A 25,481-nucleotide genomic window follows, 5' to 3' on the forward strand; every position below is an offset into this window, starting at 1 on the left:
CTTATTGAAACATTTAATTTTATATAAAGTCTTTCTAAGCAAAGGTCCAGTGATTGGGGATTGCAGCAACATTAAGTTCCTGCAGTAACCAAATCATGTTCTCATTTGCATGTTCATAGCAAGAGTTCTTTGTGTGTATGAGCTGTGATATGTACAGGTAGTGTAGACACCCTAAGAGAGTACTGTTTATATCAGTAAAAGTAGCCAGATATTTTTGTATTTAATTTTTCTTATCACATTATCACCTTGCACTACAAATATACATGTGGGTAGAATTTTCCCTCTGACACATGCTAACAGTGAAAATATGAAGGATAAATGCAATCAAGCTATAGCTGTATAAAGGTATAAGTAAATAATTTCAATTAAAGAATGACAGTTCTTACCAAACATATGACTCTGGGCTTTAACTATAAAAGATTGTAAGATTTTTGGGTGAAGTCGTTTTCTCGTCAGCACAACATGAATGCTGGATGATTAACAACCATCATTACCCTTATTCTGCTATAAGGGCAAATATTGCTGCATTTGTGTTGCATCAGAATTCCTGCTAGACAAACTAGCACCTTTCTAGTTTTAGTTCTTTTAACATCCCCAAATATTTGGCATGCAATCTTTATATGTTGGTCCAGGCTCCAGCATTGCAGTTAGAAAGATTGTCGAAGAATCTATTTTGTGTGTAGTTTAAACAGTCATATTTTACTAGGCTGCTTAGTCTGTTCAAATGTACGGCTGTCCAACAAGATTTATCTCACATTTGTCTAAAAAGTATGCTGGATTCCACCTCAGAGATTTACCATAACTTTGGCAGTTGGTGAATGTATGAATGAATGATCAGCAAATGCAGAGTTCAAAGAAATCCAAACACATTTTTTGACAACACAGCTTTAAGTAGAAAACAAGACAGTCAACGGGCTCAGGAGAACTCTTGTATGGAGCTAGAAAATCTTGGTTTACTGCTACTTCCAATAACAATGAAAACTATTAAATAATGTAATGTTGATTCATCCAGTATGCACTATGATATGTACCCTTGCTTTCTGCAGACTGTAATTGTGTGGAAGTCTAAACTCTTATATATGCAAAGCTATATTGATAGATTGATAACCCATCAGCAATTGCTTAAAACTTGTAGGGGTGTTATTTTCATATTACATTACTGTGCTGCAGGGTCAGTTTCTCACTGCTGCAGCTTTTACATTTTGTAAAAGCAGATTAAAATGACTACAGTTTTGAGTGGAGTCGCACCAAAAGATAACAAAGGGTCAATGTAGACCCTACGTAAATCCATAACCATTACCTTTCCAGAAGTATCAAAGTAATTGCAATGGCAAATACTAGTATAAAATGGTAACCTAGCATGCATATATTAAGTAAAAATTTCAATTTTGTTGTAATAAATTGGTGTCAGTACAACTGCATATCTAAACATATTATATGACAAACATATAATGGCCCAATACAATTCACTATTTCTCTAGTTAAGATTTTCCCTGGGTGCTAATTTTTTGATTTTCTGTTTAAAAATAACTTTTGCACTTCAAAAGGTAGCTGAAAGAGTACAGTCAAAATTATTCTGGGTATTCTCTTGCTTGCTGGTGGCTTAAAGCGGAATGAAAGCCAGCATTTCTTCTTTGCTCTAATAGAATATTTACAGCATATTATATACAGCCAGCATTTTTTTTTACTAGAACAGCATTCAAAGGGTTAAACACAGGCCTTAGTAGCTCCCCTGCAGGGAAAGCTGGCCGAATCCAAACTAGAGATAATGTTATCTTGCGTTTAACCACTTTACCCCTACGTGTACGCATTTCTCCATCCCTTTTTCCATCCTTTCACCACCAGGGAGAAATGCGTACTTTCCGCGCTCCCGCCGCTGCCCGCGCTCCCGCTCGCTCTAGCATGCACTTCCACTCGTAAACATTCCGCCGGCCGCTCGCCCGGAGATCAATGAATGGGGTAATGCATTCCCGTTCGTTGATCTAAGCCCCGCAATGATCCGCTGCTTCTCTGATAAGCAGCGCATTCATTGTGAAAAAAAAACTTTCCGAGCCTCCTGGTAGTTCCTGCAAGCGTCCGGAAGAACGCTTGCAGGTCGCATTAAACAAAAAGTTACTGTTGCCATCTTGTGGCCAAATAGTAAAGCTACACCCTAAAGCATTTTTCACATACAAATAAATTAGTTTTACACAAAAAATTAACTCCTTACCTCCCATACGTCCCAATTTTTTTTTGTAATTAAAAAAAAATTACAATTAAAAAGAAAATACATAAATAGTTACCTTAGCGACTGAACTTTTTAAATATTTAGGTCAAGAGGGTATAACACTGTTACTTTATAAACTATGGGCTTGTAATTAGGGATGGACGCAAAACTAAAAAAAATGCACCTTTATTTCCAATTAAAATATTGGCGCCAAACATTGTGATAGGGACATAATTCAAACGGTTTTATAACCGGGACAAATGGGCAAATACATTTCATGGATTTGAATTACAGTAGCATGCATTATTTAAAAACTATAAAGGCCAAAAACTGAAAAATAATAATTTTTTTCCCACATCGTTTCCTATTTTCCCATTAAAACACATTTCGAATAAAATAATTCTTGCATAATGTCCCACCTAAAGAAAGCCTAATTGGTGGCAAAAAAAACAAGATATAGTTCATTTCATTGTGATAAGTAATGATAAAGTTATAGACGAATGAATGGAAGGAGCACTGAAAGGTGAAAATTGCTCTGGTGGTCAAGGGGTAAAACCCCTCAGTGGTGAAGTGGTTAATAGTATCAAGTGAGAAATGTAAAAAAACCCTTCTCTGACACTGCATACTCTTCTGGAGACAGTGAGACAATCAGAAAGCATTTCTGCTTATGTTAGAAGATGAATCTTAAAGCAGTTATGAATAAAATGCAAAGTCAGCTTTCAGAGCAAACAAAGTGTACTTTGGGAACATATAATTTGTATATTATTAATAATACTTATGCACAAAAGCAAATATGCTAACCGTATGGCATATTGAAGTAGGAAAACATGTTTTTATTGAATATTATGTCAGGGTTTTATACCGCTTTAAAAACCATTTTATTTATAATGTGAAAATATCACCTAGGAAAAAACTTAGGAGAAAAAAGTGAAATGGGCCCATTGAATGTTACACTAGGTTAGCTGTTTCAATCAGCATTAAAGCTAACTGACATCTAATGTGTTGCCAAATGGTCTCATAACCATATGAATTAATATGCTGTGTTTGTATTTGCAGAGTGTCAGTAAGTGATTCCTTGATAAAGATATCAAGGGCCATATGCAATTCACTTTTTCACCTGGGTTTTCTCCTAGGTGATATTTTTAAAACTTGCCATAAAATGACTTTTAAACTATCTGCAAACAAACAAATATTCAAAATAATGTTGACAGTAGTTTTTCACCTACTTTTTGGTACTTTTCCCATTGTAAAATGCTAAAAAGTTATTTTAAATCGAAGATGAAAAATTATCTCCCAGGAGAAAAGTCAGGTGAAAAAGTGAATTGCATATGGGCCCAAGTTTCTAATAATCAGTGTATTACAAAAGCGTCGTATTAACCATACTAGTTACCTTTGTGGCAACATGGCTAAAATAAATGACCCCTTGACACACTATTGCATGTTTTATAATAATAGCTATTCATAAGCCGTGTACTAGCCACCAAGCCACAATGAGTGATAACGACAGTGGACCTGCCAGCGACAATATTATATATCAACAGTACTCCTCAGTTGTGTCATTAGGAATGGCTCGTTAAAATTCGCTGATCTCACCCACCTGTTATTCTACACAGTGCAGAGCATTATACATAATATTTAATGATTGTTATTTGGTTGGCCCAGATTGCTTGATAGAACAATTTACCTTCATGTAAAATTATGATCAGCACTAAATAATAATTTAAATAAACTGGAGTTCCAGGAATTATTTTTGACTGGTTGTGAATCATAGGGATAGATTAGCATACCTATTTATTTTTAATCATTGCATCTATCCACTTTGGAAACATTTCTTCTAAGTTCTTGTGAGTGATGGTACTGATGGGAAATAAAATATTCCAGCAAAAGAAACACTGTAATTAGAATGATCAGGCATTTTTTGCTTTGATGGAATGCAAAATTAACATTTTCCCTCAGTTTAACCTACCTAGGGCTTTGTCTAGCCTCTGTAGTTGTTATGGACCCTCACCTTTGTTCCACTCAAATCCCTGCATCAGTGGCCGATGACTGGCTGAGTTGGCCTGCTTTCAGAGGGCTACAGCTACTACCGGGATGAGTGCTGAACAATGGTGAAGGACCAGAACGACTAGTGGGGGCTAGAAGAAGCCCTAGGTAAGTTAAACTGGGGAGAAAGTTTCACTTAAGAAACCCTTTAAGCATCTCATATTGGAGGTTTACCCTTCCTTTTTTTTTTTTTTTTTTGCTGCATTCTGGATATAAACATGCATTTGCTCAAGTAATTTCCATCATTAACACTATATTAAATCTTAATGTATTTAAGATCATAATGCTTTGTTACTTTCCCAATTTGTTGAGGAACATGTATTTCAATTATGAACTTTGTTCAAACTTTTTTTACATTCAGTAAGTTATAATAATAGTGCTTAACATCTTGCTTTCTGCTGGCTTCTCTCTACAGCACGTATTATACGAACAAAACAGTGGTGTGATATGCTTCCATGTTTAGAAGGAGAAGGCTGTGACTTATTAATGAACAAATCAGGTTGGACCTGTACGCAACCGGGTGGGCGAATAAAGACAACTACAGTAAGTACAACCATTGTCAAAATAATAAACAAAAAGTAAGCTTACACTACGATTATGGAAGTACGGTATTATATTATACAATCCTTTTTACCACATATAAAAGGTTGAATGTAACATTATACAATTATACAATGAGCTGATAATACACGCACGCGCACACACACACACACACACACGCACACACACACACATATATATATATACACACACACACATACACATACACACACACACACACACACACACACACACACACACACACACACACACACACACACACACACACACACACACACACTTATATTTATTTGTACTAGAGGTATATTAGTATATTATAGCTCATTGTATAAAGCAGTTTTCATGATTTGTGCACTTTTTTGATTAATATGTTGTGCTTTGTAAAAGATTAAGTGCATTTTGATGTACTTGACATACATATATGTATTAGCTTTCTTCTTTTGCTATATTTTAGTGTTAATGATGTAATCTCAATCTGAAAGTGTTAGTGCATTTATACTTAAGCTTGTTTGAAATGCCTTTACAATGACATCCTAATGTAGTATATTTTCATGATTGATTTTAGCCCAACTTTACTGTCTTGTCACCGCCTTTATGTAGAGTAGACATTAGCAGCCTGTAGCGGCCAAGGCGATACGCTGACTTTAATAATCACTGCCTAAAATTTGTGGGTGCCAAAACTACATACATTTTTTAAAACCATTCCATTTCCTTTCATGTAAGGGTTTACTCTCTATTTGCCTTTTGATACAATAAAGTTCTTTATAACAGACCATACAGTAGTCACTGGAGGAGGTAAGGTCACCATTACCTCCTATTTTTAAACTGGGAAAAACCAGAAAGCAATGAAGAGGAAAGAAAGCACTGTAGACGGAAGTGTATTAAATATAGTCTAGTGCCTGTACTCTTCTAGTTTAGTGCTGGTCTAATATCTGATTTTTCAAATTGCACTTAAAATGAAGGACTTTAATATGATGAATAGTATCTGTAATGCCAGTGCAAATCACAACTGCTCATCATTGACCTGTAGGCTTAGTTATATACAGTTAGCTGCATGGATATTAATTAGGTGACTAAACTCCGGTGTGATGTACAACAGCCACACTCACCTTTAAAGAGACAGAACATTAATTTGAAGGACAAATGACCTCAGAGGGATATGGAGGCTGCCATATGTATTTCCTTTTAAACAATACCTGTTGCCTGGTTGTGCTTGCAAATCTTTTATGCATCAGTGGTGTCTGAACCACTTACCTGAAACAAGGATGCAGCAAATCCAATGACATTTAAATCAACCATCCTGCTAGTGCTGACTGCTACAGATCACCACTGATCACTAGGATTTACTATATACAACCAACTGAATGTTAATGAGGATACTAAACACATAATAATGATTTTTTTAAAAACATTTTTGCCTATTTATGTATCCTTATTACATAAGATACTCGTATAAAACACAGCTACACATTTCTCTTTTGCAACAAATGTAGAAAAGATGCTATATGTTTCTATAACCTGTCAGAAATTGTCAAAGAAAAGGCAATTTCTTAACAGCTGACAGGTGCTTTGATATATGACTGTCCTTAAACATAACATTTTTACTCTAGACTTTTTCTATTCTACAAGATTGATGTATCTTTTAGTTGAGTTTCATTTGTAGGTGTAAAACAAATGCAGCTTAACTTGTGCTAAGAAGAACTCAATTTGATAATTGTAATGATAGTTTGCACAAGTGTCCTTCAGAAATTGTCTTTGCCAAGTGTTGCCTCTCTTTTGGTGGAACAATGTTTAAATGGTATTGGGTGATTAGATAGAAAAAATCAACACCACATACTGAATCATAGGGAATCAACTACATCAACTTCAACAGCCTATTAAAAGCTCCGCTCAGATATGACCAGTATAAGGAAGAATGGTATGGCTAAGTAGCTACCACTCGGCTTGGGTAAAATATTTTTTTTTTAACTCTCTCAATTTTTTTGTTGTTATTGTTTATAGCAGCATTTCAGGCAATTGTTTGCTTTTCATTGCTTGTTCACTTTTTGTCCTGTGGGCCAGTGTTGTCCGAGCTGAAGTCAAGGTGACTCTTAACAATTGTATCACAGAGCATATTAAATCAATGTATTTGTACAATGTAAATTCATGACAATTTCTGTTGGACTCTCCCTCCTATTGTTTCTCATGTTTGTTGCATATGGTTTATTTTTTACATATCAATAATCATATAAATGTGTCACGGATCTAGTAATTCATGATCAATGCTAGTATTGCCTACCCTTTTATGTACTCTACAGGATTGTGGGCGATATGGTAGCAACCATGGAAGATATGGTAGCAACCAGTCACTGAAAATGGCTTTGTTATCCACCCACACTAAACTAATAACATCACAATGTTGGTTTGGTGGCAAAGGTTACTATACACATTTTCTTTATTCCTGTTAATGTTTATTTTTGTATTGATATAGCTATAGTATTTTGCAGCAAATTTACAGAGTACATACAATCATTAACTTCTGTCCCCAAATGACCTCACAAACTATTGTCTCTGTACACACATGCACAGTAGGCTTCATGTGGCTAGATACCCATTCAATATGTTCTGTGGACCAGGAAACTCATACAAATATGGGGAGAACACACAAACTCAAATATCTAGTGTCCCTTCCAGGAATAAAGTTAAGGTGCCAAGACCAGCAAGACAAGATTTGCAATTACTTAGCTTGCATGCTAACAGTCCTAAAACAATTAAGCATTTATTTTATATGACAGTCTCCATTCTAGTGAGTACTACATTCAAGAGCACTTACATAACCATAACAATATTTACTTACTTGGTAGTGCCACCATGAGATTTTTTTGATCACTCATGGCGTTCTTTTATTGTAATCATCATAGATTAAATGAGCCTTTAAGATCTCATTTTAATTGTCACATTACCAAGTGTTTTCCACTGTTAAACAAAATAAGTTAATTTTACTATCAAAATGTATATATTTTGTCAGTGATCCATTTCTGCATAATTGTTGCTTAATGAATTCTTCCGTTTAGATTATGCTATTTTATTGAACTTGACTTAAAAGAACATTCATGCTCCAATTGCGTGGTTACTAACTTCACTAAACCTCTGTAATTTTATTGCTAAATTAGCTGAAGTGGGAAATTAAAGAGTATCAAGATCCTAAAAGAAAGCTCACAGTGGATAAAAGGTGTAATCATTCTAACACAGATTTCCATGCCTAGCTAGTAAAATATACGAAGGATCTACATTCGACAAGGAAAGTGACTTCCTTAATAGGCTTTATTTACAGATAAAGCAACAATGCACGCCTCTCTATTAGCACAATGACATGCTATGTGAACTAGAAATTTAGTTAGATTCACCTAGAGATGGAACCTTTTTCATATTACAGTCTGTTAAAGGAGCACATTTCTCAATGCACTAGAAATATGTGTGTGTGTGTGTGTGTGTGTGTGTGTGTGTGTGTGTGTGTGTGTGTGTGTGTGTGTGTGTGTGTGTGTGTGTGTGTGTGTGTGTGTGTGTGTGTGTGTGTGTGTGTGTGTGTGTGTGTGTGTGTGTGTGTGTGTGTGTGTGTGTGTGTGTGTGTGTGGTGTATATGCATATATATACACACAGATGGGGATTCCTGGCCGCACGCATACCCCTATTTCACAATGAGGTGCACACAACAATCAGTCCAGAGGACTTCTGCGTCTGTGTATTCCTGGGACGGCGGACTGCGCGTTTTATGCCATGTGGCATTCCATCTTCTAGATTTGGTCTTTTACCCTGGGCACCTTCCTAATTTGTATATGGTTGTGCGCCTCTGCGGAAGGGGCTTCTGGCCGTGAAACACGCGTCAGGCAACCTGGTTCTGTCATATCATATGATGTGTCTACATTTCACGACTGCAATCGAGAAGATTTTAGATATTATTGAAGAATAAAGACTGTTCCTACAAAAAAAACCTACAGCCTCATGACTGTGTCTGTACATGTATCTCTCTCTCTCTCTATATATATATATATATATATATACAGAGATGAGGATTCCGGGCTGCACACCCCTATTTCACAATGAGTCCACCAGTGCACAGTCAGTCAACCAGTGCACCACTAGTGCACCAGAGGTAGGACACTGGTACATTGAACCACATAGATCAGCAGATTCCATTAAATGCAAATCTTCTAGCTCTTTTATTGCTATAGATATCCAAATAGTGTAAAATATAATGACAAATACCAGTTACTGGCAATAGATAGGCATTAGAAACTCGCAGAAACCATCAACAAGCCTGCTGGTAGCATTGTGTCCATTAAGCTGTAGGAAGATCAAAGTCCATAGTCCACAGCAGTGTCGATTAACCTCCTCTGCATTCAGTTTCTGCTGGATTTCTGTGCAAAAAGTGATCCAATTAATTGTCATAACCTTTTTTTCCTGTAACTTAACAAAATGTGTCAAGCAGGGGTCTAGTGTACATTTTGAGTCCAATAAAAGCTTGAAACACAAAATCTAAACTGAATTTCAAAATTACTCCAGAAAATCTCTGATCATATTTTCAAGCTGCAGCTGCTCAACCTGCACTAATACAAAAAGTAAAGATGGCCATACATCTAGAGATGATGAGCAGATTCGACCAAGAGACAAATCTTTCTCTAATCGAATCTGATTAGAGAGAGATTGGTCAGCAGCCCATACTCCGCAGGCTGATTCCCGATAAATTTCAACATGAAATCGCTCAGGAATTGACTGCGCCTTGGATAGGCTAGGTAAGTGCAGGTGCCCCCCAAGATAGGCTAGGCAGGTGTCCCCCATGATAGGCTAGGTAGGTGTCCCCCAGGATAGGCTGGTTAGGTGTCCCCCAGGGTAGGCTAGGTTGGTTTCCCCAAAGATAGGCTACATAGGTGTCCCCCAGGATAGACTAGGTAGGTGTCCCCCAGGATATGCTGTTTAGCTAGGTGCAGGGGCTCCTGTACACTATAGGCAGCATTAGGAATGTCCTTCCGGACGCTTGCAGGAAGTACTAGGAGGCTGAGAAAGTTTTTTTTTCACAATGATCGCGCTGCTTATCGGAGAAGCAGCGGATCATTGCGGGGCTTAGATCAATGAACGGCAATGGATTTTCACGTTCATTGATCTCTGGGCGAGCGGCCAGCGGTGTGTTTACGAGCGGGAGTGCGTGCTATAGCGAGCGGAAGCGCGGGCAGCTGCGGGAGCGCGGAAAGTATGGATTTCTCCGTCTCTGGTGGTGAAAGGATGGAAAAAGGGACGGAGACATTCGTACGCGTGGGGGTTAAGTGGTTAAATTCAAGTACCATTGTTTGATCTGTTCGGCTCTTTTACAGGATTATGTAAAGATTCCATACAATAAACAATAATCTGAAAGAAAGTAAAAAAGATGCAGATATTGCATTTAGTTCTTACAGTGCTAAATGCTGGCTGGATTTTCAAGTGGCATATTTATTCCCTTCTCTAGTCCTGCTGGCTTCCAGAGCATTTTGCATGTTACTATGGCAGCATCAAAAGGTTATGTTGTGAAAGTGTTAGATATGACTTCTACAGCTGTTATTCATCATCTGAGAATATTAATATGTGCCAATAAGCTCTGAAACAACCTAAACCACCTCATAGATGCCATGAGAATTTCAATATACAAAGTAGGCTTGGATTCACGCGGTAATGCCCCTCCAGAATATACAATGCACTTCATTATTGAAAATAGAGAGGAGCGATTGCCATTTTTACTTTCTTCTTTTCCAGAATTTGCTTTCAAACCAGCTAAAACATGTTTTTCTTTTTAGTTTAATGTGCGGTAATCTTCAAAGATACAGTTTAAAGATTATTTTAATAAAGCTTCTCTTTGCCAAACTTCTTTCGATATATAAACTAGGCAGATGTACTCTGGTAACTGCACAACTGTACATTACTGACATTCTTATACACACATTCCATTACCATATGCTAAATGATTTCAATGGAAGATGTTGGGTAAGAACTCTTTGTGCAAATGTTTTTTTTATCTTTCTTAAAGGACACCTGAAGTGAGAGAGATATGGAGGCTGCCATATTCATATGCCTAGCAAATTGCCTGGCTGTCCTGCTGATCATCTGCCTCTAATACTTTTGGACATAGACACTCAACAAACACAGTGATAAGGTTCTGTGACTGAAGTTTGACTGGATTGTTTCAGGTGTGCGATTCAGACACTACTGCAACCAAAAAGATCAGAAGGAATGCCAGGCAACTGGTATTATTTAAAAAGTACATATGGTAGTCTCCATATTCCCTTTGCTTTAGGTGTCCTATTTATATCACTACTTGTACACTTTCTGAAAGCTTGAAATGCATTAGTTTTAGATTTCACAATGGATATTGCTATCTATGCAGGGCATCTACAGCCATGATCAATAATTGATGAGCAATATAATCTGCCTAAGTATTTAATTTTCATTAAAGCAAACCTATTCAGTATTGCATGAGAGTAAGCCAGTGGCAAGGCTGTTAAATATCTTGACACCGCACCAGGACAGGGAGGAGAAATAGGTCATTTAATATTTGTGTCTGTAGTCACTTTCTCATCAATCTATGGGCATCTTCACTGGCTTAGCAGATCCATGTTTGTGATTGCAGCTAGTGCTACTGAGGTAGTAAGACTACCAAGTGTTCAACCGTACTATCAAATAGGTACATAGTGAACTACAAGGTCAATGTAATACTCATGTACTGGCATCAATATACACCCTTTCCCCCCAAAACAGCCTATAGCTAACTAAGGCCTTGTACCTTAGCCAAACAAAACAAACATTCATCACCCACCCACCAACTGGTCATTCATTATTATGTGTGCTACAAAATCATGCTTAGCCACTATTATAATTTCCTTTTGCAGCTCAGTCCCTTTTGTTCTTTTCCTGCCCATCTATAGGACAGGATATGTTGCCTGGCAAAGAACCAGCAACATATTTGTACAGGAAAAGGTCTTCCAAAGAAATCAAGAATCATTGCTAATGACAACCAATATTGCTGGTCCATACCAAGTCTAAGGGATTACGTTTGAGCAAAATCAGAAATTTGCCTCTTTGAATTTCCAAACTTAATTACCGTATTTTTCAGACTATAAGACGCTCTGGACTATAAGACGCACCTAGGTTTAGAGGACAAAAAAACAGGGAAAAAAATAAAATACTAAACCTGCTGCGTCCATGGTGCAGGGGCGTATTATGGACCTTTCCCCCCACAATGATTATGTCCCCCTTGTGCCTTACTTGTACCTCTAGTGGCCCCTGTGTTCTCCTCTGTCCCCCTTGTGTCTCTGGTGTTTTTCTGTGTCTTCTGACCCCCTTCCTTTACTATCCCAGTGTCTGCTATCCCTGTGTCTTCCGTGACCCAGTGTCTGGTGTCTCCCTGTTTCCTGCCTGTCCTAGTATCTGCGTGTACTACATGCAGCTGCAGCTTTACTCAGGCTGTCTGCTGCTTTTATCACCGAGCTGTCCCCCTGTCTGTAATACATACAGTTGTCAGCACTGTCCCCCTGTCTGTAATACATACATTTGTCCGCACTGTCCCCGAGTGAATGCATACATTTGTCCATGCTGTCCCTGAGTCTTACATACATACAATTGTCTGCACTGTCCCCTAGTACTGTCGCAGCTGTCTTGTGAGAAAATCCGCACAACTTTACCGATTACATACACATCGTTCCTCATGCTGTCCCCGCTTTCATCACCGCGCTGTCCCCAGTACTGTCGCCAGGAAGTCCCGCTCAACTTGGGAGAGAGATGCACCAATCAGGCGGGGGGCGCTGGCCCCAACCACCAATCACGCTGCTCACTGCTCCTGGTTCCTTTCCTAATAGGGCGCGCTGGTCCTGCAGAACGGCACTTTTTCCCCCCACTTTTGGGGGAGAAAAAGTGCGTCTTTATAGTCCGAAAAATACGGTATGTCTTTGTATCTTAAAACTATCAGTCACATGACCATTCAGCATTTTACTTAATCCCATAGAGGTTAAGAAGTTTGCTGCATCTTCAACAGTAATGCAGTACCCATTTATATCTGTGAACGGGCAAGGCATGGACTTATTGATGGAGTTTTGTAGGGAGGTCCATGCCACTGGAGCGACAACATTTTTTTTTCTATTATTTCACTCATCACTTGGGTGACAGAGGTTAGATGGATAGGTATTTTTTAATCTTTAAGAACTGAACATTTAAAATGACTTGCATTACTTACATTAATAGCAGTCCCATGCACAATACATGGCTTGATTGAATAATGCATTTAACATTGCCCTTATTAGTGATTATTCCCGGGAATTTTATTTCCACCAGTAGCAGTTTAATAATAATTTAATTAAGTCATTGGACATTTTAATAATCAGAGCTGTATTGAAAAATGTAATAAATGTAAAGGTATTAGCTTAAAGTATTGTGATTTAACTCCACAGAATTGTTTTACTGGGTAGTCTTTAGTAGTGCACTAGACAGTATAACAGTTTTAAAGAAAAACTGAAAAATATATTGGGCCTGATTTACTAAAGGGCTCATTTTTGTCTTAGTCTGTTCACTTAAAATAGTCTTTCAGGTTTAACAAAATAAAGTAAAAAAATGTTTATGTTCTAAATACAGTTGTAAACGGACTAAAAATAAACTAACTCCTTGGTATCAGTTTTGCAAGCTTTACATAGTTTTGTGTCTTTTTAATTATTCATGGTGTTATCTTCATGTCAGTTTTTATATATGGCAGATTTAGATTTAGTGTTATGATGCCTGCTGAAGAATATGGATTTCTTGGTGTCAGGGTTGATATTAATAGAGCCAGTTAAGCATAACTTAATTATTTGTTATTGATTATGATGCATGTAAATGTTTTTTTTTTTATTGCTGAGTAGGTTGGCCATGAATTAATTAGTCAGCAAATGTATGGTAGCAAATTATATCATCACAAATATTCTTCCCCAGGATACATACATTAACATAAGCTGCTACAAAGAAATTGGCAAAAATACCCCCTAAAAAATCCTTTCTCTCATTGTTACATGAAAAGGGAACACTCTTTGTAAATTATTGAGTTATTAAAAACAAAATGAAAACAAATATGATAAAATGTACTATTTCTCAGAGAATGGTCACCATAGATAAATTATATATATATAGTAATAGCACTAGTCCACAAAATGAAATAATAAACAAAAAACAAGTTATTTGTGGTGCTGCTACAACAAAGCAGTAACAGATTGTGACTGTATATCTGATGTGCACACAGGAATCATTATTATATTATAAATAACATTTCTACTGTAAGAATAAAGCCTGGCGTGTAGTTGTGTCACTAGTAGGGATGGTAAGTGACATGAAAATAATTCTGTTCTGATGCAGGCTTATGCAAATTGTGTATTCAAATATATGCACTCCCATTGCTTCTAAAATCAGTTAATGTGATATGCTGTTAAATGTGGGGTTGTTAATTACAAATTAAGTTACACAGTAGTACTATACTCTACATATGCACTCCCCTGCAGGGCTGTTGTGAATCCAGTAAGAATGTCGCGCACATGGAATGCAGAGTCTCTCACCTGTAAACTTGGTTCAGATTGTGCATGAAGAATGTGTAACAGAGGAAGAATCCTCTCATTCTCCTGCAGAGTGCCTGCACATCACTCTTACATGTACTTAAAATTCCATTGCCTGGGTCCGATCAATGTTCTTTGCTTCTGTCTGTACCCTCTATAAATACTCTTACCAAGTATTAGTTTTGATCTCTATTTAACAGCTACTCTACAGCTGTATCCTAAGTTTAGGTAAAGTGCATCTCTGGTGTACATATAAATACAGAGGTATACTAATGCTTAAGAGTTAGAATGCCCCAGCACATTGTCTGTTTAACAAGATTCTCAAGAACCCCGTATCAACTAGGCTCAGGTGTATAGCTCCACTTCCTATATCAGATAAAGAAAAGGTAGAGGCCTTTTTATGCAAGGTGGCAGGGATACACATTGGAACCCGTATGGTATGAGCATCTGGTGACTCTTATTATACAGACGCCATGCTAAAGCATTCACATGCATTTTTGATATTTACTTAATCGGTTTTATATAAATTAGCTTCATTGATATTCAAACAAAAACCCCAATGAGAAAAAGTTGTGTGCATAAAACATTAGGACTAGTGAGAATGACCATTTTTACTTTCCTAGTTGTACTGGGTCACTATCAGCTATCTGGGTAGTCCATATGAAGGTACATAATGTGTTGCTTTTGTTGTAATAATCATATGAAAATTTGCTCTGCAAAATTTGAGGCAGCTATTTTTTTTCTTTTTTTCATGTTTTTATAAACTATCACAGCTTAAATCTGTCTCCACATTCCCAGCATTTTATGTCCATCTTTTTTTTTTTAATCACACAAAAAGGAAGGGGAAAAATACAGGCACCAGAATGAAAAACCTCTAGCTTGTCACCTTTTTTCCTGGCACCACTTATTGCAAGTTGTGTGTGAGTACCTGATGTATTGTTGTACATAAATAATATGATCCCCTGACCTCTCCTTTTATCATCATGTATGGTTTTTATAGAGTGTGATATGAGACAAAAGTGATGATGAGATAAAAGAGTTATTCAGTTCATCTGCATGGCACCAAGGGTTAATGGCTGGCGCTCCCCCTTCACTAGGTAAGGTAAAATTGTCAAGCACTTCCTGTGCAGCAACCCCCCCCCCCCCCCTTTCAGAGCAAGTTTTGGATACAATGATTTTTCCCATCTCTGATACCCAAATAAGGGTGGAAATGATTGGAGGGGACATACTTATGGTGAAAGAAGTAATAAGTATAAAAAGTATATTTTATTTGAATTAAGAGTAAAGTAGAAATAGTAGAAGGAAAAATATAATCATAAAATAAATTCATAAATAATGTTTTCCTTTTTTTTTTTAATTTTGCATAATTGCAATTTACATTGAAAGTCACAATTATGATACAAAATTGTATTGTGGAATTTCCAGCACATATATAATTAATTTTGCTCATAATTTAAATGACAATCCATAATTTCACAAAAACATGTAATTAAGTAAAAATGCAAAATTTTCTTTGACACTTCCTAATCAGATTGGGGGCCACCTATGTCTGGTGGTAGATATTGGGGTCTCTTAATGCTGGAAGATATTAGTGCACACCTATGCCTGCTGTAATATATTTAAAGCTGCTTGTCCACCTATGACTGCTGGTGTATATTGGGGGTCACTTATTAATGTTAGAGGATATTGGGGGTCACCTATGACTGCTAGCATATATTGAAAACTGTTCTACCATTACAGCCATCTGAAAATGATATTGCCTACAGCTGATCAGCATTTCAAGGGTTAAGAAAATGAATTTTAAATAGGGACATAAGCAATATCTTTGGTGGGTTAAATTGACCATATTATATTAAAGTACATGCATATAAATTTAAAGTAGTTCCGCGTATTTGCTAAATTGTAAGCAAAAAAATGTATCCCCTGCTTTGTGCCACTAAGATAGTTTTGTTTACAATGGATTACAATGTAAGCAAAGTAAAGATGAAAAACAGAAAATAAGTAGTTCTTCCTCTTCACAGCACTCCTACAAAGTGGGCGTCTGGTGACAGGAATATCGTGGGAAGAAAGCTCTTTTTTCTTAGTGTTAACATAGCTGTTGATAGCTGGGTGGATATTATCAAGTGGAGCAAATATTATATATCAGTTATTGGTGCACATAACAAAGTGTCAGAAGGAGAATTCCTGCTAAGTAATTATGGAACAAACAAAACATGTGCACAACAAAAAAGTATTTTTAACCCTTTTTCCAAGTGCATGTCAAAGTAAATATAGTGCATTGCATTTGTGCGAATATATATGTTCTAGAATTATCACATTAACTTTGCTAACAAAAGAAAATAAATCATACTATTAAAGCATGCTTTGTTTTTTTTCTCTAAGTGCTAAAATAGTTCTGTATGAGAGTTTTCAGTTTAGCAGCCTCTTCCTTTGTGTTCCATTTACTGTTTAGAAGATAAGAAATCTGTTTTGCATTTTACAGCAAACTGACCTTGTAGAGAGTCAATCTGTTCCTAGATCTGTGAAGCTGAGCTGATGATGAGCTGCTAGTACTGTAATTTGCTGGAAGAGGTGCATGCAGGGTTCTGTTTAGCTTTTCTCAAATTTTTTTTAATCAGATGGATAAAAGTGCATGAATAAGTCCCCTCTGTGGTGAATTTACAAATTTTGCACCTGGATGTTTCTTGTAGGGTGTGTTGATTATTTTTTCTCATATGTTTAATGCCTGCAGTGAGACTTACAAGTTTTCTTTGCCCTAAAGCTGTCCATACACTTCTAGATTTTCACCCAATGTTCCAAAATGATTGATTCCTTTCTGAAAATAATTGATTTAAAAGGAATCGATTCCTACCATATACTGTACATCAATTTCCAAAAGATTCCAGCAGGGGATCAATTGAAATTCGATCGAACTGCAGAGTTGCGCTACTCAATGCAGTGCAAAGCTATAGGCCATCGATCTGCCAATGCTTTTTCCCAGCCCCCAATTGTTTTACATTTTCTATCGTGTCCGATCAATTCTTTCAATCGAGTTTTGTTGAAAATGGATCAAAAAGCGATCAATCTGACATTTTAGGGAATCGATTCCCAGCAAATGAATCAAATCTGCAAGGAATCGAATAAGAAAATTGATGAGCATATGGCCACCTTAAAAGTATTGAACTTATTTTTTAATGTTTCTATAAACTCCTTAATTACCGCAGTTATATACATAACTTTTAGAATACCTAATCAATAGCTCCTTTTTTTTAGCCATCTTTAGTCTTCTTATGAAGTTGTATCTGTGCTCAGTCCCATTTCAGTCTAACTACATATAGTACAGAGCCTAGTAGCAGCAGCCCAAAGTTCAAAGTCTGCTGATGATGACTTTCTTATTTTTGTCAAGTGTTTCTTCGAAATTTAAAAAGAAGGATGTCAATTTCAGGTAAATAGGTAAAAGGGCTCGTTTTTAAATAGTACCTGTTATGGCCAAAGTACAAAATGTGGCCATTTCCCACATTGGTCAGCCAGTTCTCACAATGGCCAGCCAAAGTGGGAAGTGGCCAGGGGGAGGTGACCAAGATCAATGGAAAAAGTGTTCATCATACTTTGTCTGGTGAGGGTACAAAATACATTTCTTTTGAATGTGCAACCTGCAGGTCTATGCCTAACACTAGGAGTGGGAAGCTTATTGAAAGGCAGAGTGAAGGGGGAATTTGTGTAATGCCCAAGTGAGGAGAGGTTATTGTTAGCTACTGTTAGGTACTGGAGAAGGGCTGTTAGTGCAAGGTATCACAGAGAATAAAGGTTTGTGTTAGGCAGATAAGAGGGGTGGTTAGTGTTAGGGAGAGTAGAATGGAGGTTAGCATTAAGCACAGGAAAAGAGAGGTTAATGTTAGTCACAGGAGAGGAAAGTTTAGTGTAAGTCACAGAATAAGGGAGATTAATGTTAGGCAAAAGAGAAAAGAGATTAGTATAAGGCAGGGGAGAGCAAGGTTAGCAATACCCAGAATAGTGGTGGAAGTTAGTGTTAGGCAGGGGAGAGGAGGAGGTTAGTGTTTGACAGAGGAGAGAGGGGAGATTAGTGCTAAGTAGAGTAGAAGTGGAGTTTTGTGTTAGTGTAAGGCACGGAATAAGAGAGATCAATGTTAGGCAAAAGAGAACAGAGATTAGTATTAGTCAGGGGGGATGGAGGTTAGTGTTACCCAGAATAGAGGTGGAAGTTAGTGTTAGGCACAGGAGAGGGGAATGTTAGTGTTAGACAGAAGAAGGGGAAGGTGGAGAGGTGGGGGTTAGTTTTAGGCAGTTGAGAAGGGGAAAGTGGAGAAGGAGAGGTTAGTGTTAGGCAGAGGAGTGGGGAAGGTTAGTGTTAGGCAGAGGAGAGGAGAAGGTTAGTGTTAGGCAGAGGAGGAGGGGAGGTTAGTGTTAGGCAGAGGAGAGGGGGAGGTTAATGTTAAGCAGAGGAAAGAGGGAGGTTAGTTTTAGGCAGAGTAGAGGGGATAATGTTAGGCAGAGGAGGAGGGCAGGTTAGTGTTAGGCAGAGGAGAGGGGAAGGTAAATGTTAGGCAGAGGAGAGGTGTAGGGTAGTGTTAGGCTTGGCACTGTAAGACCCAGCCAGCCAATGTGGGAACTGGCTACACTTCAGACTTTGGCTGTAATATTTACAATAAGTTGTTGACACAAAGGTTAATTATATCCATAGCAGTTTGTTAAATGAAAAATCATATTGTTGCAATATTCTGACTTAATTGGTGTTTTTTTTTAAAGCAATGAACAGATTAAATTATTTCACACGTACATAAAAACTGTTATTGGTGAAGTCATTAATAAAAGTGCATGCAATCTTGTTTACAAAGAAAAAATATGTTAAGTAGAGTTTCTGTGCTATCTTGGATTAAGTCCCAACATCTGCTCTTTCCCTTGCCTCCTGTCATACTTGATTATTCATGTACATAACATATGTTAAGAGTATCTTTTCTTTACTTGTAATCAAATAAGTGCAAATTTCTGCAATAAATAGCTGTGGAAACTTTTAGACTTCAGTTTACTTTACTTTTTAGTTAAAATGAGACAGTTTTTGGCTTACATCTAAAATAACCTTGCTGATAAAGTGGTTATAAGGTTGAGTTTGTTACACATCAATCAACTCCATGAGGTAACTGTGTGGCGTGCAGGCAATGACTAACTCTCTGGAGGATACAATGGTGATACTTTGCTTACCTTTCATCACTGTTCATTCATTATCACATTGCACCACATCAGCATTCCTTGTCTGACTAAAGCAATGTGCAGGGATTTCTGTCATAATTTGGAGACTTTAGAGTGTAACTAAAAATCATTAAACATTTATAGAACATCTATAATTGAAACACAGACTATTTTGTAATTTAGTGTATTTAAAAATTACCGACTTTAGTATGCAGCCAGTTATTACGTTCTAGGCATGCCAAGAAATCAACATCATGCTTTCTTGCATCCATGGCCCCTGCCCACCATTTCCTACTTCTTGAGTTAATTATACAAGCAGGCAAATAATTCTGGGCCACTTCATGTACCAGACTGTGGGCCAGATTTATCAAAGCATTACCGACAGTTTTTTCTTCTAAAATTGTTGTAACTAGCAGAAGAACTGTTCTACATGATAGTAAGAAACTTCCCAAATGCTACATAATACCGGCAGTTTAGTGTGGATTTCTAGAGCTGCACTACAGTTAAAAAAAGTGCACATCCATTCCTAAACTGCTGCAGATTGAGAAGTGCTCAATAGCAGTTCTACAGATAGTGCAGGCTAGACATGATTTGTGAAGGGCTCCTCCCCGCTGCTGAATTCCTCCTCAGAGCCTGCTGACAGCAGATTTATTGGTTACCTCAGCAACATAAATTTCCCTCACACACAGCACTTCCTGAGAGACCTTCCCAACTCCTTTTATTCTTAACAGTTTAAGAAGGAATCTGCACTATTTAGTTATTTCTTAGGATGTCTGAGACAGTTCTGCACATATTTCTAAAAACCTACTAATATTTTGTCTCAGACACTCTTGATACATGTCCCCCTGTGAAATGTTGCCATGGTTGTATAGAAGCAAAGAATGTAAGCGCCATGTTCTGTTTGTCACATGTGTCACAGGCTAAGGGCTGGAGATGCTATCAGCTTGTCTGTGTGTAAATTAGAGTATTAAAACAAAAACAAAAACGTATTTGGCTTGAGGAATGCCCTATAAACTATATGAAAGGAACACAATTATGCAATGAGTAAAGGTTTATCTAGGATCCACTTTAAACAATACCACTTGCCTGGCAGCCCTGCTGGTCTACTGTATATCGCTGCAGTAGTGACTGAATCACACCAGAAACAAGCATGCAACTAATGTTGTCAGACCTGACAATAATGTCAGAAACACCTGATCTGCTGCATACTTGTTCAGGGTCTATGGCTAAAAGTATTAGAGGCAAAGGATCAGCAGGATAGCCAGGTAACTAGTATTGTTTAAAAGAAAATAAATATGGCAGCCTCCATATAGGTCTCCTTGCAGTTGTCCTTTAAGCTGTCTGTAACATTAAGTGGATGTTCCGGCTTGAAAAAATACCTTACTCATGAAATATGACGAAAAATGTCAGCCATTCCAAAAAAAACAAACAAACAGTACCTTAGAAGATTGATACTTCAGTTTTGAATTGCCAAACTCCTTCTGGCTCCACACACATAATTGTATGGGATGGAGTGGACAGAGAAGGACAAGAACGGTTTTCAAGGGATGTGGTGAGATTTCTACTCTCCTTTACAGGACCCCGCAGTTCATAAACTCATATTGTCTAGCTTTGCCATTCAAAAGAGGCATACATATTGAGAATCATGTCCTTTTGATATATACTTCTTGTTCTTTACTGCCAAAAAGAATGCACCTGTTTTTCCCTGTAACCCTTCTTCCTCTTTTTGGCAGAGAAAAAAGCAGGTCCATTCTCATCCCACACAATCCTTCCTCCACCTTCACTTTGGTGCAGAAGATAGTGTGGTGGAAGTACTGGAACCATCAGGCACACAGTGGTACCATGTACACACAATAGATGGGCTCAGGAGCAGCCAGCACCTCTTGCCTCTTCCCTTCCCACCTCTTGTCTCTTCCTTATTCCTTTAGATTGTGATTTGATCTGATACTTTGCACAATAGATATTGGACAAGATTTCAGCAGAAATATTGTCTAATATCAATCTTACCACCACAGCTGCCAGCTTAATACTGGCATTAATCAAGAAAACAAAACAGGCATGTCCGGTCAATATTTGATAACTATTATTAATCATAAATACCATACTTTTCATAGATTTTTTGTAGATTTGATATTCATATAGAATCTTATGTCTAGTCTATTAAAAGCATTATGCAGCATATGCCAGGTTTATAAATTGAGGACCCTATTAGCTATATGGTAGATCAGGGACATGACATACCTTGTTTTCATGTGGTCTGTCTTGCATCAATAGATATTAGAATAGATTTCAGTAGAAATATTTTCTAAGGTTGATCAAAATTATATCATTAATGAGCTTTGTGTTGCTCAATTTAGTGAAATGCTATGCAAGCCCACAATCTTGTACTTCCCCAACCAGTACTCCCTGTGTGTTCCTGCTGTGCTGTATTTTACAAGGAAAAGGCATGGCTGATCAATTCTTGGTTGATATTTTGATCAAATATCCATCAGAGTTGCCCTAGCTGAAATACCCCTCGGTTCTGGTGTTTATTTCTCCATTGATTGGCTATCCCTAAGTCATCACCTTATTTTTTCTAATGGGTAGAGTACGAGAGGAATCCGTGCAAGAGACTTGGGCGCAGGATACAGCCTGTATAGCTTATCCTGCTCCTGCACAAATTCCCATTGATTTTAAATACTATTCCCTCTCCAGGACGCCATGGATGGTGGGGAATGAAATAATTTGGCTTCCAGCAATTGCTGGAGGCCAAATTATAGTATTTTATAAGTAATGTCAGCGCCGTCTTCTGACAGCGTTGAAGTTACTCACTGTGCGCCCAAATCTCTTGCTCTGGAATGGAAGTGTTCGTAATGGGTAATTTTACACATAATGTAACCCTCTTTCTGATGCCTAACCCCCATTTAGTCTGTTCTAAGTCTAACCTATCTGCCTCATGTTAACTCCTTCTTGATGTCTAACTATACCCATGTTAAGTTTTGTCACAAAACCCTAACCTCCTAAACCTAACCTAACAGCCCTCTAACCCTATCTCTTCTAAAAAAAAAAAAAAGTACCTAACCCCATCTGTTAACCACTTTTTGTCATTTTATTTGGCAAGTATATCATTTCATTGCTGGTCCTGGTTCCCAGAGAGCTGTTATCCAGAGCTCAGCTTTGCACTTAAACTGAAATCTGGCACTTGGCTATGTACTATAGTTGATATCTGTCTCGCGGCTTTACAGTAGCTGAGCAATGGAGTTCAACTGATTCAGCAACTGATTCAGTTGACATATATATGCTATATGTTACTAAGAATATGGCTAGGCTCCATGGTGGCACCCAACTGAACCAATGCTCTACCCACCTGCTTTGTCTAAATCTCCAGAACTCTCACAACTGCTACTGAATTTTCTACATTGGTGCCTGATCTGCTGCTGTTGCATTGTAAGCATAATGGAAGCTTAGTAGTGCGCTGTTCTGTGTAAGCTAGAGCTCAGCAGCAAATCTTTTCAGAGAGCAATATTATAACCGTGTGCATTGGCCTACCAATTTCCCAGACTTAAGAGATGCAGGGGCTGTCAATTAGTAGGTTAGTCTTTCTGTCCTCTTAGATTGCATTATGCAGTTAAATCAGGAAAACTATGTACATGTACCTAGGTCATTAATCAATTGTTGTCATGTGTCCACCTTCAATCAACTGTGCTGCATTGATTTAGGGCTTGTTAAGGTATGTAAAGACCTTTTTCTTACGTGCCTGGATTTTTTTTTCACACAACGCTAATCATTCACACATTTTTGTCATCATGTTTTTCTTCTATCATTTACATTTTGGTTGCTATTTTAAATTCATAACATATTGTTCCATCTTTTGTCATTTCCATTGTTCAGTTAGGTACTGTCATGATCTTGGATCAGCTTGTCATATATATCTTCTTTACATAACTGTCTTTTAAACGGCCTTTTTACACAAACTTTTGCTACAGTATGATATTTTTGCCAGTTTATTACTTTTTATGTAATATATGTTTGTTTATGTGTTCTTTTTGTTTACCACGTCATGTGGGTTTTGTCACTGGCAGGAGTTGATTCACAAAACTTCTTATGAATTGTCTATCCTTATCCATTTTTGCCTTTTTTCTTTATAAAATATTTAAAGCAGCCAACAACCAAACAGTACTAAAACTAAGATGGGAACTGAAGTTACTTTCACCAGAGACTACAGAAGTTGATGATTTTATACTGAAGTGTGAAGTTATTTTATAGATAAGGTTAAAATTAGTAATGAGAGATGAATAATTCATCAGCCCCCTAATATGTAGGATTGTTCGCTTTCTGCTTTCACTGCACCAGAGCACTTTCTGGCTACTGGAATATTAGGGAGATAACTTTGGTCCACTTTCTGACAGCTGGAATATGAAGGGAATAATACTGGTCCACTTTTTGGATGCTCATGCAATGAGGGAGATTACTGTGGTCCAGTAGTTTCCTTTTCCTCCTGTTAGAGAAGTACAAAAGTATGACATTTCTCTATAGTTTCTTTGGAAACAGGAGCACTTTTTGGTACACATTCTTCCTCCTGTATCTCATGTTTTCCGTGAATTCAACATCAATCCAAATTTTTGACTTTACACTTTTTATGATGTGTTATTATACATTGTTCTGTATTTCATATTCATGATTTAAAATGTATAGGTCTGCTTACTATACATCTTATTGGACTGCATATAACACAATGGCAAAAGCTACATGGGTTTGTTGTCAGTTATGTTTTGAAGTCTATGATTTCCATTGGCCTATACGATATTGCTATTCTCCAAGCAGAGATTAACTTTTTCTGATTGAACTGGCATGCTAGTGATCAATATCAATGTCATCTACCTATTTAGCATGTCCCCCGATAATGAGATTCTCTTCACCATATGTAGTACCTATGAATACTTGTGTTTCAAAATACTTTGTACTTTTTTTTTTTGACTGCATATAACCCACTGGAAGACTGCAAAGAGCAGTAGCTGTGTTCAGACTTTAATAACTCCTGCCAGCAGCTTTCACTTTTCTGATCGCAACACAGTGCGACTTGATTTGTTGCAGGTTGGTTTAGATTGCAGTTATTTGCTTTAGTAAGAAAAAAATCCAAAGACAGCTTTGTCAGTAATTTAGTGCAAAATGTAGTGATGACATGCAACATAAAGGTGCCCATGCATTTGCTCGATTTTCTCCACACATTCAATCATTATGATTGTATCTGCTAGAGATTGATGCCGCAACATGGCCGCAGATTGTAATTTAGAGAGAAAGATCTTTTCAGAAAAGGGGGCAGTCGGTTGCATGGCAGTAGATTTTGGGCTATCAACAGACCAAAGGACCCCCCACCACCCCCACAGGTCTCCCCTCATCTAAAATGTGCTACCCCACAGGCCCCTGGTGGTCAAATCTGGTGACCATCTATAGTGTACAGCCACCTTAAAAGAGCAATGGTGACAACCATTTAAAGCTCAGTTTGCAGTAATCAGATGGGTTAGGGACTTATTTATTTATGATTGGCATAGTCATCAGAATTCTGTACAGCTTCCCTACTTTTTGCATTCTGCAGTATCTTACTAAATAGACCTCTGTGCCTATTTCGTAGGAAAATTCCAGCTTTTAGAGAAGGCTTTAATGTCTTGAATGATTCCTGGTAACCATTATGCCTGCTATTGTAAATAGCAGCTGGGATTCACTTTATTAAATAAGCCTGAATGTATGAGACTTGCAGAGTACCCCATGCTTCTGCAGCAGCGGATAATAAACAACATGTGTCAGCCTGGCACTTGCTTAGTATGGTAAAGACAGCTTTTTTCCTCCTTTCATTTTATCTGGCATCAGAGGCTATAAAAAAGGGATGTGCACATATCTTGTTTTTTAGATCACAACATTGTCCCTCAGAGGCG

General features: G+C 37.5%; 1 protein-coding gene and 1 long non-coding RNA gene across 3 annotated transcripts in view; one reads left to right on the forward strand and one right to left on the reverse strand.

Moving 5' to 3' along the window:
- TAFA5 (TAFA chemokine like family member 5) overlaps window positions 1–25,481 on the forward strand; it is a 657,885-nt gene that overhangs the window by 538,239 nt on the left and 94,165 nt on the right. For both annotated transcript variants that reach the window (XM_068276329.1, XM_068276330.1), the window contains one exon: window positions 4,665–4,792. In XM_068276329.1, coding sequence (XP_068132430.1) covers window positions 4,665–4,792 — 128 coding nt within the window. The remainder of the gene's footprint in view (window positions 1–4,664; window positions 4,793–25,481) is intronic.
- Window positions 1–25,481, reverse strand: part of LOC137563634 (uncharacterized) — a 37,839-nt gene that overhangs the window by 6,449 nt on the left and 5,909 nt on the right. The gene's annotated exons all lie outside the window — the stretch shown is intronic.

Source organism: Hyperolius riggenbachi, chromosome 3, assembly GCF_040937935.1.
Source record: "Hyperolius riggenbachi isolate aHypRig1 chromosome 3, aHypRig1.pri, whole genome shotgun sequence".
Taxonomy (NCBI): Eukaryota; Metazoa; Chordata; class Amphibia; order Anura; family Hyperoliidae; genus Hyperolius; species Hyperolius riggenbachi.